General features: G+C 32.9%; 1 protein-coding gene and 1 pseudogene across 1 annotated transcript; both read right to left on the reverse strand.

The window, feature by feature from the left end:
* Positions 1-7: 7 nt before the first annotated feature.
* LOC139507153 (uncharacterized) lies at positions 8-5,163 on the reverse strand. Its single transcript, XM_071295659.1, has 2 exons — positions 5,046-5,163; positions 8-2,146 (listed from the first exon to the last, which is right to left on the reverse strand). The coding sequence occupies exon 2, from the start codon at positions 1,743-1,745 to the stop codon at positions 78-80; it is 1,668 nt and encodes a 555-aa protein (XP_071151760.1). The 5' UTR covers positions 1,746-2,146; positions 5,046-5,163; the 3' UTR covers positions 8-77.
* Positions 5,164-6,341: 1,178 nt separating this feature from the next.
* Positions 6,342-11,330, reverse strand: LOC139507154 (phospholipid scramblase 1-like; annotated as a pseudogene).
* Positions 11,331-11,531: the final 201 nt, after the last annotated feature.

Genomic DNA, 11,531 nt, shown 5'->3' on the forward strand with positions numbered 1-11,531 from the left:
TTTATTATTGCACTTTCAAGCTTATAGTCGGGGTACTATGTTATATATATTGAATCAAATGGCAAAACTATCTTAGATCAAATGTTTGTGCAATAGCAATACTGACGTAGGTTTGGTGCTATGTTTTCTATGCAATCTGCAGATGTCCCATAGGTATTTGTTCTGCTGATTTCACGATTGTCAACAAAAAAGTTGCCGGATGTTTTATCATGTACCACAGTGGCTTCGTATATGGCATCACCAGGTGATGTATGGAATGTTACTTGTAATATATTATTTGGGATTTTCAGTGAATTGTCGAATTTAGCATATCGACCATCTTTATCAGAACTGCCGACAAACTTTACGACATCTCTACTCGGAGTAAACGTCATAGCCCGTACTATTCTGATTATAGACAGAGCTCTACACTTATGTCTGAACACATACGTCATTGAATTTATCAAACTAACTACTTTTTCGGCAGCTTTCTGAACGATTATATCGTTTATGTCATTGTGTTTCCATGGCAGACATGCGCACCAGTGCGGTGCTATGCCTGCGTCATAACAGGATCTGTTCTGAGGTATATCCTTTAAAATACTGATACCTCTTGGTAATGTTAAAGCACCTGTTGTATTTGTAATATGAGATTCACTTTTTGACTGTGCGATGCTAAGAATGTGTTCAAACGTCGCATGAATGTCAAAAGGAGTTACTAGCTTTTTTGAGTTCTTCTTTAAGTTTTCATATTCCACATGATATTTCTTTGCAAACCACTCAGGAAAACGAAAAGCAAAGTACGGCATACGTTCTTCATACTTTCCTTGTAATGTTTGTCTAATATCATGAAACCTAGCACCATGGTCACTCATTAGAATTAGAACAGTGGAATTCAGATGGCCATTTTCATACATGTACTTCATCAAGTTTATTAAATCCTGATCCATCCATTGTAATGTATTAGAGTTATCATGACTATATTCCGAATGAAACAAGAAACTAAATTTCGGATGTTCCCTGTAAACATTTACAAAGTCCTTTAGATAATTAAACATTATACGATGACGAGGCTGAGAACCTAGACAATATGGTTTGTAAAATTTGTGTAGTTTCTCAGTTACAAGATAAAAGGGACGCATATAATGATCTACCGGTTGCTTATCAAATCCCATCATTCTCATATTAAAGGTTCCAATAAAGGCCATATCCTCTCCCCATTGTGTAACGTAACCTAAACGGGAGAAATTTTTCCAAATCCATGGATGGCTGTCGACAGTTGTTGCTCCTTGGTGACCCCTACGAGCTTCTGGTAATTCTTCTTCTGTCTTACCAGTTAGAATAGGTAAGAGTGCTTGAGGGGTTCCGTCGCCAACTATATTATAACCTTCCAAAACTATCCCTTGCAGATCATTCTTGAAATAGGAATGAGCAGATGGGAGCATGCGCAGCCATGTGTTTCGAGATACAGAATCAAAACCAAGCATTAAAACGTTAAGCTTGGTTTCGGATTGTAACTTTGTCTTTAGGTTATTCAGTCTGTCAAATATTGACTTTTTAATAGCGATTGTCGAGTGAATATTCATGTATCGATGACCAGTTTTAGATTTACAAGAAGTTTTCATGAAATCAGAAGGTACAGAGACTTTTTGGTTTTGACTGAGTTTTGTTTCTTTACCATACTTGATAATGTCGTCTGTTTGACCTCTTAATATAGGGACTAGACGACATATTATTTGTCCACGTTTAAATGTTGCACCTGACATAATCTGAGCAGAACCATTACTCACAGAAACCCAGTCTGCCTCGGTTTGGCATTTTTGTTTCTTCACTGGATGGAAGAAGTTAACGACTGATGGATGATACGGATCTAGCGAAGGATGGATACAATACTGGTTTTGTAATGCATTCAACAAAAGTGGAAATGAAGTAGAATTCAGAATATTTATTTGAGCTTTCCCGAGATTTACAATACGTGGATATTGAAAGAAATCATGATATGCTAAATACCCGAAGCAGGCAAGTATAAACAGACAGAGATACACACACGTTTACGTAATCTGCGAATAAAACAAATATATCTGCATTTCCGACAAATGTCCATTATACTGATCACAATATTCTCCTCACAATTATTTCCGACTTACGATAAATATCTAATTCTGATCTGCAAAGAAAAATACAATTAACAAATCTATAACGTATTAAACATTGTGCACAAAACAGTAGCAAATCTGAGGAACATATCAGTTTATAAAACCAGCCCTTTCAACTTGTAGTGTTTTTTTTTTAATAGTTGATTGATTCTTAAATGGGTTTATACCGGTATAATACCTATATAAAACGTTTAAACCGCTGCATTTGTATGCACAGTCTGTCCTAGTAAGTTAGGAATCTGATGTTCAGTGGTTGTCGCTTGTTGATGTGGTTCATACGTGTTTCTCGTTTTTTTATTTATATAAAGATTAGACCGTTGGTTTTCCTGTTTGAATGATTTTACACTAGTCTTTTTGGGCCCTTTATATCTTGCTATTCGGTGAGAGATATGGCTCCGAGTTGAAGACCGTACGTTGAACTATAATGGTGTCTTTTATAAATTGTTACTTGTTGTCTCATTGGCACTCATACCACATCTTATACCTGTAACACTGGTTATACTCAAACCTACTAACACTTAAAGAGACATAGGCTACGAAATATGAAAAAAAAGTGACGTTTTTTTGTTCAATCTTGGTTCAATTTTGGTCAAAATAAGATAAAAAAACATCATTGATAATTTTACTTCATTGAATACGCATCCATGTGACCTTTGATTTAACCCCTTAGCTGGAGATGGGCTATTCAGCTAATAAAAGAAAAGAATGTCAACATGGAAAGCGAACAAAGGAGGAATCATTTGGTTGACTGATTCGATCAACAACAAAAAATCATTCTTAAACGATGATAAACATTTGTTTTACCTACGCTATGAAATTAAAAAGACTTAGTAAAACCAAACAGCACGGGGATGCAATCTGTGTATATTGATATTTATTACATGACCATCGAAAGTCTTCGGAAGTCATATCAATAGGTAAAATATGACGTCTATGTTGATACATATTACCAAGTCCATGCATTGTTTATTGTTTATTTTAGACCTATTGTAATTTGGATATACTTTTTAGTATGTTATAATAAAAGTTTGATTCAAATCGACGAAGATGACGCTAGATGACAGCTAATACCCATTTAAATTGTTTTTCAAAAACTTGTAAAAACAACATGTAAAATAAAAAGTCAATTTTATAATCCATCAAGCACACAAATTCTGTGTGTCCCCAAAATTAAGGTTAACCTACTAGTCTCTGTTTTGTCATCCCCCATTTTTCTACATAGAATTTAAAAAAAAGGTAATGAACCATAAAATACTTGACGTGTACATTGTTCATTGAAACTCCCCTTTTACATGCAGTCAATAACACTATCAAACACTAGCAATGTGTGTACTATAGCTGTTATCAATCACAATGTGTGTACTGTAGCTGCTATCATCACAATGTGTGTACTATAGCTGCTATCATCACAATGTGTGTACTATAGCTGCTATCATCACAATGTGTGTACTATAGCTGCTATCATCACAATGTGTGTACTATAGCTGCTATCATCACAATGTGTGTGACTATAGCTGCTATCATCACAATGTGTGTACTATAGCTGCTATCATCACAATGTGTGTACTATAGCTGCTATCATCACAATGTGTGTACTATAGCTGCTATCATCATAATAGAGCTTCGTTAGATAGAATACGACTTTATTTAGGTGCACGTATGCATGTACATGTAAAAGACTTTATCAATTTTTGAACATTCAAATATCGATATTAAAGATGAATTTGGTCTGTTCTATATGGCTCTTAAAACAATAAATTTTCAAACAGCTATAGACTTTTCATAGAGATGATTTCGAACAGAAATATATTGACAGATGTATTGGTACTCAGTTGCATATAGTTGATTTATATCCGATGCAGTTATGTCTACATGTTATTTAGAACAAAACTTGTAGCCTTTGTTGAAATAAACACTAATTTACACCCTAAAGAGAAGATAGAATGTTTGTCTGTAGTAAGAATGTTTATCCATAAAGGGAATGATTAACAACTGTTTCGATATGAGGGTATTGATTTGTGTAGAGATCTGACAGAAACACAATCACACTAGTATTGTAAAAACTAGTCGTTGATTTCCATCCTGAGTGACGAGCAGAAAACCATTTGTAATCAGGACCTTTATAATACCAGAAAAACCAACCACGATTCGGAAATTATAGATTTTGCAATATTGAACAGCGGTATACTACTATTGCCTTTATCTATCTCATATCACATGATTGTTTACATGCCAAACTGAATCTTAAAAAATGAAGTGATTGTGAATTGAATATGTTTTCAACAATGGCATACAAGAAGGCATAACTTCAAACATTAATTACAAATACAAAATACAAAAGGTTTGGAACAATTTTAGAAAATTAAACTTTGTCTTATCTTTAGATAAAAATGTAAAATATACTTCATTTGTAGCAGAATCATTTCCTATGTTCTGTCTTTCACATATTGTACTCAAATAGTTCTTAATCCTTAGGAAAAGGTTGAACTAGTCTCTTTTTTCAATTTTTGCGTTGAATTCATTTCCTATTGATAAGATGAGTACATGTTACTATTGCCAATGAGGCAAAAAATCCACTAGAGATCAAATGATCAGATTATAAAGAACTCCAAGGGAACTGTTCGTTTTATTCTTTTGAATTGTCTTCTTTTTCTTTGGACATTTAGCACAGAAACACATAACCATCGCACTAAAATAAGGATATTGTATTTCTGTTACTTACCGTAAACATTATTGAATATAATTTTTCAACATGTAAAATAAAAACAAAGAATCATATATTCAAGGATAGGAGAAAGTAATTCAGAAACGAAATATATTTGTCCTTACTATCTAGTCTTATATATTTGAGCTTCTTTTCATTAAATATTAATGCCAATAAGTCATGAAAACTATCTGTAAGCTACTCACCCTGTACACAGTGCACATTCCATTTCTAACAATACAGAATATCTGATCAATTTGACAAATATGTTAATGACAACAGACAGTGAAACAGTTTCTTGGACGCTGTATCATACAACTAGTGGTTATACTCTTAATGCGTACACCACTATTTGTTCAAACATAGACGCAAAAAACTGCTGGTGAATGAAATATGTCTGCAAATGTCAGCATCGTTTTTTTTTATGATGGAATATCAATTCTTAAATGAAAACATGAGTTTTTGTTTTATGCACCTCATTTTCAATCAATAATTTCCTATTAACACACTTCTCCAAGTCATATGCTGTTAATTTTTCATCAGTAAACTATGTGCGAAGTAATTTGTAACGAGAAACAACATAATATAAATAGCATATTGCACTGAACGTCGACAGCAAACACATATTCACTTTTGCTTCAAGTTAATAATTGGCATGAAATTAGAAATGGAAAAAAAAACTGTCCATCAGTTATTCCAAAACCTGTATGCTTGATTATATTGAGCTAAATATTATGACTTTTGTCTGTTGGCATCTTTGTGGCATCTTTTTTACACTGTGATTGATCAACAAACTTTTTAACAGACGTTAGTATTTATTCTCAGATTTAACATACAAGCTCGATTTAAGATACAAAATTATTTTTATATTTGACCGAGACTTAGTATTTAATTTTCCTTTATGAATTTTGTGGTTTTCCATTTAATGATGTGTTGGCTACATCTACAAAGTAAAGGTATTTTCCTTTTGTTTTTTGAGAGTGTGTACAAAAACAGGAGATGTGGTATGTCTACCGATGGGACAACTATCCTCCAAGACAACAATCCTACAAGACAACAATCCACTAGAAACTAAAGGACGTAGACTTCAGTACATTTTTGTATACTAGTATTTTTTCTGGTCTGACATCTTACAACATTACTGAATTTAATTTAACGATACATATTTTAAATGAGTTAGTGATTCAACATTTTAATAACTATAGAATGTAAGTTTATAACTATCGAATGTAAGTTTATTTCATCAAAAGAAATCATAATATTAAATCTCCATGTTATAGTAATCTATACTTCTACTTTAAAATATATTAACTCATGATGTAGAATATATTCTGTGAAAATATACAGACATAAAGCGGAATGAAACCTAATTCATTATATAATGTATACAGTATTACAATTTTCAATACGCTTTGCGGACATTTTTATTTAATTGTAACAAAGTCAATTCAACATCAATAACATATAATCTGAATTCCGTCGTCACGTGACTGTCATTTCTCTTAGATGTAGTGCTTTATGACATCTCAAAGTACATGTAATTCTGAAAAAAAGATTTTATATTAGTCTATTGATTAGTGCTTATATGTATACTAAGTCAATCATTGTTTTGATTGTTAGACTTGAATAATAAATCTGTATTTTCAACATTTGTACACGTTCTTCGACTTTTATACTCCTTTGTACTCCTCGTGTGATGTATTTTAGATTTTGATGAAATAAACATGGGATTTTTCAAGTAAAAAATCGTCTCTGACAAATGAGTTTTAATCATTTACATTTTGGAATGTTTAAATAGTCACTTGGAAAGGTATTACAAAAGAATGTTTTACTTAGGACCGCCTAGAATAAATTATGGTTTGGTTCTTAAATCGTACAATAAAGAAGACTTATTTTGAAATACTAATTATAAAGAAAAAACATCTAGGAACGACGAAATTTGGTTCTAAAAATACTTACAATAAGAAAAGCTCCACCAAGAACCAACATCTTATCAATATTATCCATCTTTTCTGGAACTGTAATTACATTTAATATAGAAATTAAAATTACATAAATTTATGTTTACTTGTATATAACATGTAAGATTTTTGCTGGGTTAAAAATGTACTCGCTCCAACGTTTGTTAAGGTTAAAGATATTATTGTAATCTGAGAAACAAATATCCTCTTCGATATGATCCGTCCCACTCTTGTAGTTCCACTCTGGGAGTCCGGACGGATCGTCACCCTTGGCTAGCGAATGTGAAAAAAATATATGCAGTTATTTTCATTATAAAATATACATTCACAATTTTAAATCTGCGACATTTATTAAAATAAATAATTATTGAACCACCTTATTGAAATCGGGGAACGGGACTATTCTTATTGACATAAGTTGCAAAACCTTTTTATGTACACACTTACAATTTATTTCAAAGTATTCATGATCCACATTGAGTACACACTTACAATTTATTTCAAAGCATTCATGATCCACATTGAGTACACACTCACAATGTATTTCGAAGTATTCATGATACACATTGAGTACGAACTTACAATGTATTTCGAAGTATTCATGATCCACATTGAGTACAAACTTACAATGTATTTCGAAGTATTCATGATCCACATTGAGGTTGTCATCTCTTTCTCCCTCCCACTTCTTGTTTATACTTCCAATCACATCTTCTCCTGTTTTGTCGTAGATCTAATTTTAATATAAAAACTAAAAACTAATATATATGTTTTTGAGATTCATAATAAGATCATAAGAAATTAAGCTTGTTAAGCTTTGAAAATATGCATTTACTGTACTCAGACGAACTGTACATACTGACAACCCCCAGTCATTATATTTATTTTTAAGTACTGGTATAATATTGTATGGATGCATTATTTTGTATGTTGTGTGTTTTCTTTGCAATGTAGTTATTAGCGTTTCCCATTGAACAAATATGTATACCGAGAATAATTTACACGGTTAATATTCCCTTCCCTTTCATGAATGTGACTTACCGAATTAGACTATTTACCCGATTTGTTATAAACATGAGCAACACGATGGGTGTCACATGTGAAGCAATATCTGTTTATCCCTACGGAGCACCTTAAATCACCCCCTAGTTTTTGGTGAGGTTCGTGTTGCTTACCCTTTAGTTTTTTATGTTGTGTCATGTGTACTATTGTTTGTCTGTTTTTTTGTTTTTTTTTTCTAGCCATGGCGTTGACTGTCCCTCTGGTATCTTTCGTCCCTCTATTACAGTGAGTAACATCCTAAATAAGTAATAATATGAAAACGAATACATTCCATGTTATAAAGGATCATTACACATAATTCCCGCCAAATACCTTAAACGAGGCTTCTGTAGAACATCTGCACACACAGTTTGGTCCCTTTATTAGTGCCACTACATTACCGTCTCCGTCCAATATGTCAAATCGTTCTTTGCACATCCAAGTAAATCTGTAATACACAACCAAAAAAATACTCTTAAAACATTATCATAATAAAAACAGACATAACGGGGGCTGACTATATGCAGTATCACGGTCAAATCGTTCTTTACACATCCAAGTAAATCTGTAATACAGAATCTTAAAACATTATCATAATAAAAACAGACAAAACGGGGGCTGACTATACACTATGTCAAATCGTTCTTTACACATTCAAGTAAATCTATAATACACAACCGAAAACATATTCTTAAAACATTATTATGAAAAAAAAGGAAAATTCACAAAAATACTGAACATCAAGAAAAATGCGAAAAGGAAAGTTCCTTATCAAATAGCAAAATGAAAAGCTCAAACACAACAAACGAATGGATAACAACTGTCATATTCCTGACTTCCGAAGCCATTTACTTATATAACAAATGGTGGATTGAACCTGATTTTATAGCTAGCTAAACTTCCCACTTGTATGGCAGTCGCATAAAAACAGACATAAGGGAGATTGTGATTGATTGTAATTTGGAAATGTCCAGTTTGAAAATATGTCATATATTTATTAGGTAGATGCAACTTTGGTTATTCTGTCTACCATTAGACTGTAATGCATTTGACAGTGGATATGTTTGTTTATATGTGAATATTCATCTAATTATAATAGTTATTTTTTGACAGCAACATTTTCTATCAAACAATAATGATTATTTAAAAGAACAACTCATACCTTATCCTTTATCATTCAGTCTGACTCCTAAAATAAAATATTTACTTTTGTTTAACAGATCCCAGAGTCCTTCCCAGACAGTCAACCACATATGTCTTGTGTACGCACATGAAGCAATCTAGACAACAACACCAGTCACAACGACAGCACGTACGATGTAAAGCAAATACCAGGTCGTCTTGGGGGAGAGAAAAACTCCAATCGGAACTGACGATTTGGTCCACAGGCCCAGCGACATATACAGCTAGACTCTGAGAAAAATCATCAAAAGAAGGTAATCATTTTAAAACTGAACGCCCAACGATATTAAAATATCTTAACTTTCTGTGTTCCAAAACCTGTAACAAAGTCGTTTTTTTATGATGACGTCTGTACTAATGAATAAACAAGAGTAGGTGACTGCACTTTGCTTGTATTTTTTTGTTGTTGTAACGGACTATTCACCTAGAGTTTATGTTATAACAGACTTTCCGGCAAGAGTTTTCGCCTTTTGTTTTTGTTTAAACTGACTTTTCGCCCCGAATGTCTATTGTAGCAGAAGTTTCGTCTTTTTGTACTCGAGTTTAATTTGTAAAGGTTTTTTTTACCTTTAGTAGTTTTTGTTGTAACGGAACTTTCGGCAAGAGTTTTTCGCCTTTAGTTTTTGTTTTAAGGGAACTTTCCGGTAAGAGTTTTCGCCTTTAGTTTATTTTTTGTTGTAATGGACTTTCTCGTAAGAGTTTTTGTCTTTAGTTTTGTTTTTTGACTTTCCGATAAGAATTTTCGCCTTAGTTTTCAGTTGCAACGGACATTTTTGCGTCGAGTTTCAGTTATTCTATCGAGCGACGTGAAATGATATTTTTGCAGCGACAACATGTGGAACGTTATTGCCTCACTTACAATTTCATCAAAAAACATTGCGCTAAGTAACAATATGGATTTTTTTTGGATTCGTGCAAAGAAGAAAATCTTGTGCACACACATTTGAACCTTGTACATGTTTAAATCAAGCTACCTTCTAAGGCATAGAACAATTCTTCTTCATTCTCATCCCAAACTTTATAGGTGTTTGGAGCTCCACAGCCAGCTGTAAAGTATATTAAGATCATGCTCACGTATTTGGCATACATTTGTTAACTATTACAGTACTACATATCAGTCCAATATTTCTTCATTATATATCGTATTTCTCTTTTGGTTGGTAGATAGCAGTATTTAGGTTTCTTCTTTAATTGTAAAAATGTTTTGTATATTTCAACACTTATATCATTATTAATTTTACTTAAATGGACTGTTGGTATTGAATACTGTTACAAAAAGTTAATCCTTTTCTATTTTCTAATTTTTCAAAGCTTGATAGATTTAAGATAGTGATCTTGTTCATCCCAAACAATGAATCGTACAAATGAATTCCCTTCTTATTTTCTCTGTAACGCACGTTTCGTTAAGGCGATAGAAATAACAAAACAAAATGTTTTTGAAGCGTAACCAATTTATCATTACAACTCAAACGTAAAACTGTTTGTATAAAAGTAAACTTGTCCTGGATAGTAAGCTTAATAAAATAAAATAATAAAAGTTGTTTTGACTTTTACCTGAATTTTAAAATAAAAATGTATCATTCAATTTTGAACTTCTTGCTCCGTCGAAGACGAAGCGTCGCCACCCTAGTGTACGAGACAGTTCTGTATGATACAGGTTTCAGGGGGCCTCTGGATTTACTTATCTCACTTTTGTTTTGAACGTCAAAACGAACGAAAAATAATTAACAGCATCAAAATCTGTAAGGACGATCAGCAAAGTAGAAATAAATTGGCATATAGCCGGCTTTCTCGGTTCAATCATAAAGAAAACCAACATAATTTAGTCACAATTACCTAGTAAATCCGAATCCATTTGCTGTCGGGCATAGACAAACCTTTTGCCATCTAAACATTCCATTCCGGGCGGCGGGTCTATTTTGGGATTTACAGACTTTCTCCGAGGTCTCATACTCATTCTTCTGTCCGATCCTAGGGTCATTCGACGATTCTTCATTTCCAGAAGTACATCCGTCGGCGTTCGTGAGTCGCCTGACATATTGGACACCACAGACTGTCGAGGTTGGGTATATATCACAGAGCTTCTGGCTACCCTATCCAGGACCAGAGATTGTCGCCTGTGCTCATTTCTCTGGACCTCCTCAGGAACAATCATTTTATCCGATTTAAAGATAAATCCTTCAAAAGTAGAGAAACTTTACAAAAAGTACAAGAAATGCGATTCAGTAAAAACTTTAAAAGTTAGCTTTACTCCAGTTATTCATTCTGATCGCGAATCAAGTCTTATAACTAAACTTTATTCAAAGGTGTAAAAGAAATAAAATTGATCATCGACTAGAATACAATGCAATGTATTCATTTTAAATAAAATTTGGCAATAAAAGTTAAAAGTTTAATACCAATTCCTAAGTGATCCCATTCATATCTTCAACAATTTGTCGTCACCAAGAGATTTACCTACATCCATAATAAAACAAGAAGTACCTTATACTAATTATGATGCCTTAA

Source organism: Mytilus edulis, unplaced genomic scaffold, assembly GCF_963676685.1.
Source record: "Mytilus edulis unplaced genomic scaffold, xbMytEdul2.2 SCAFFOLD_385, whole genome shotgun sequence".
Lineage (NCBI taxonomy): Eukaryota > Metazoa > Mollusca > Bivalvia > Mytilida > Mytilidae > Mytilus > Mytilus edulis.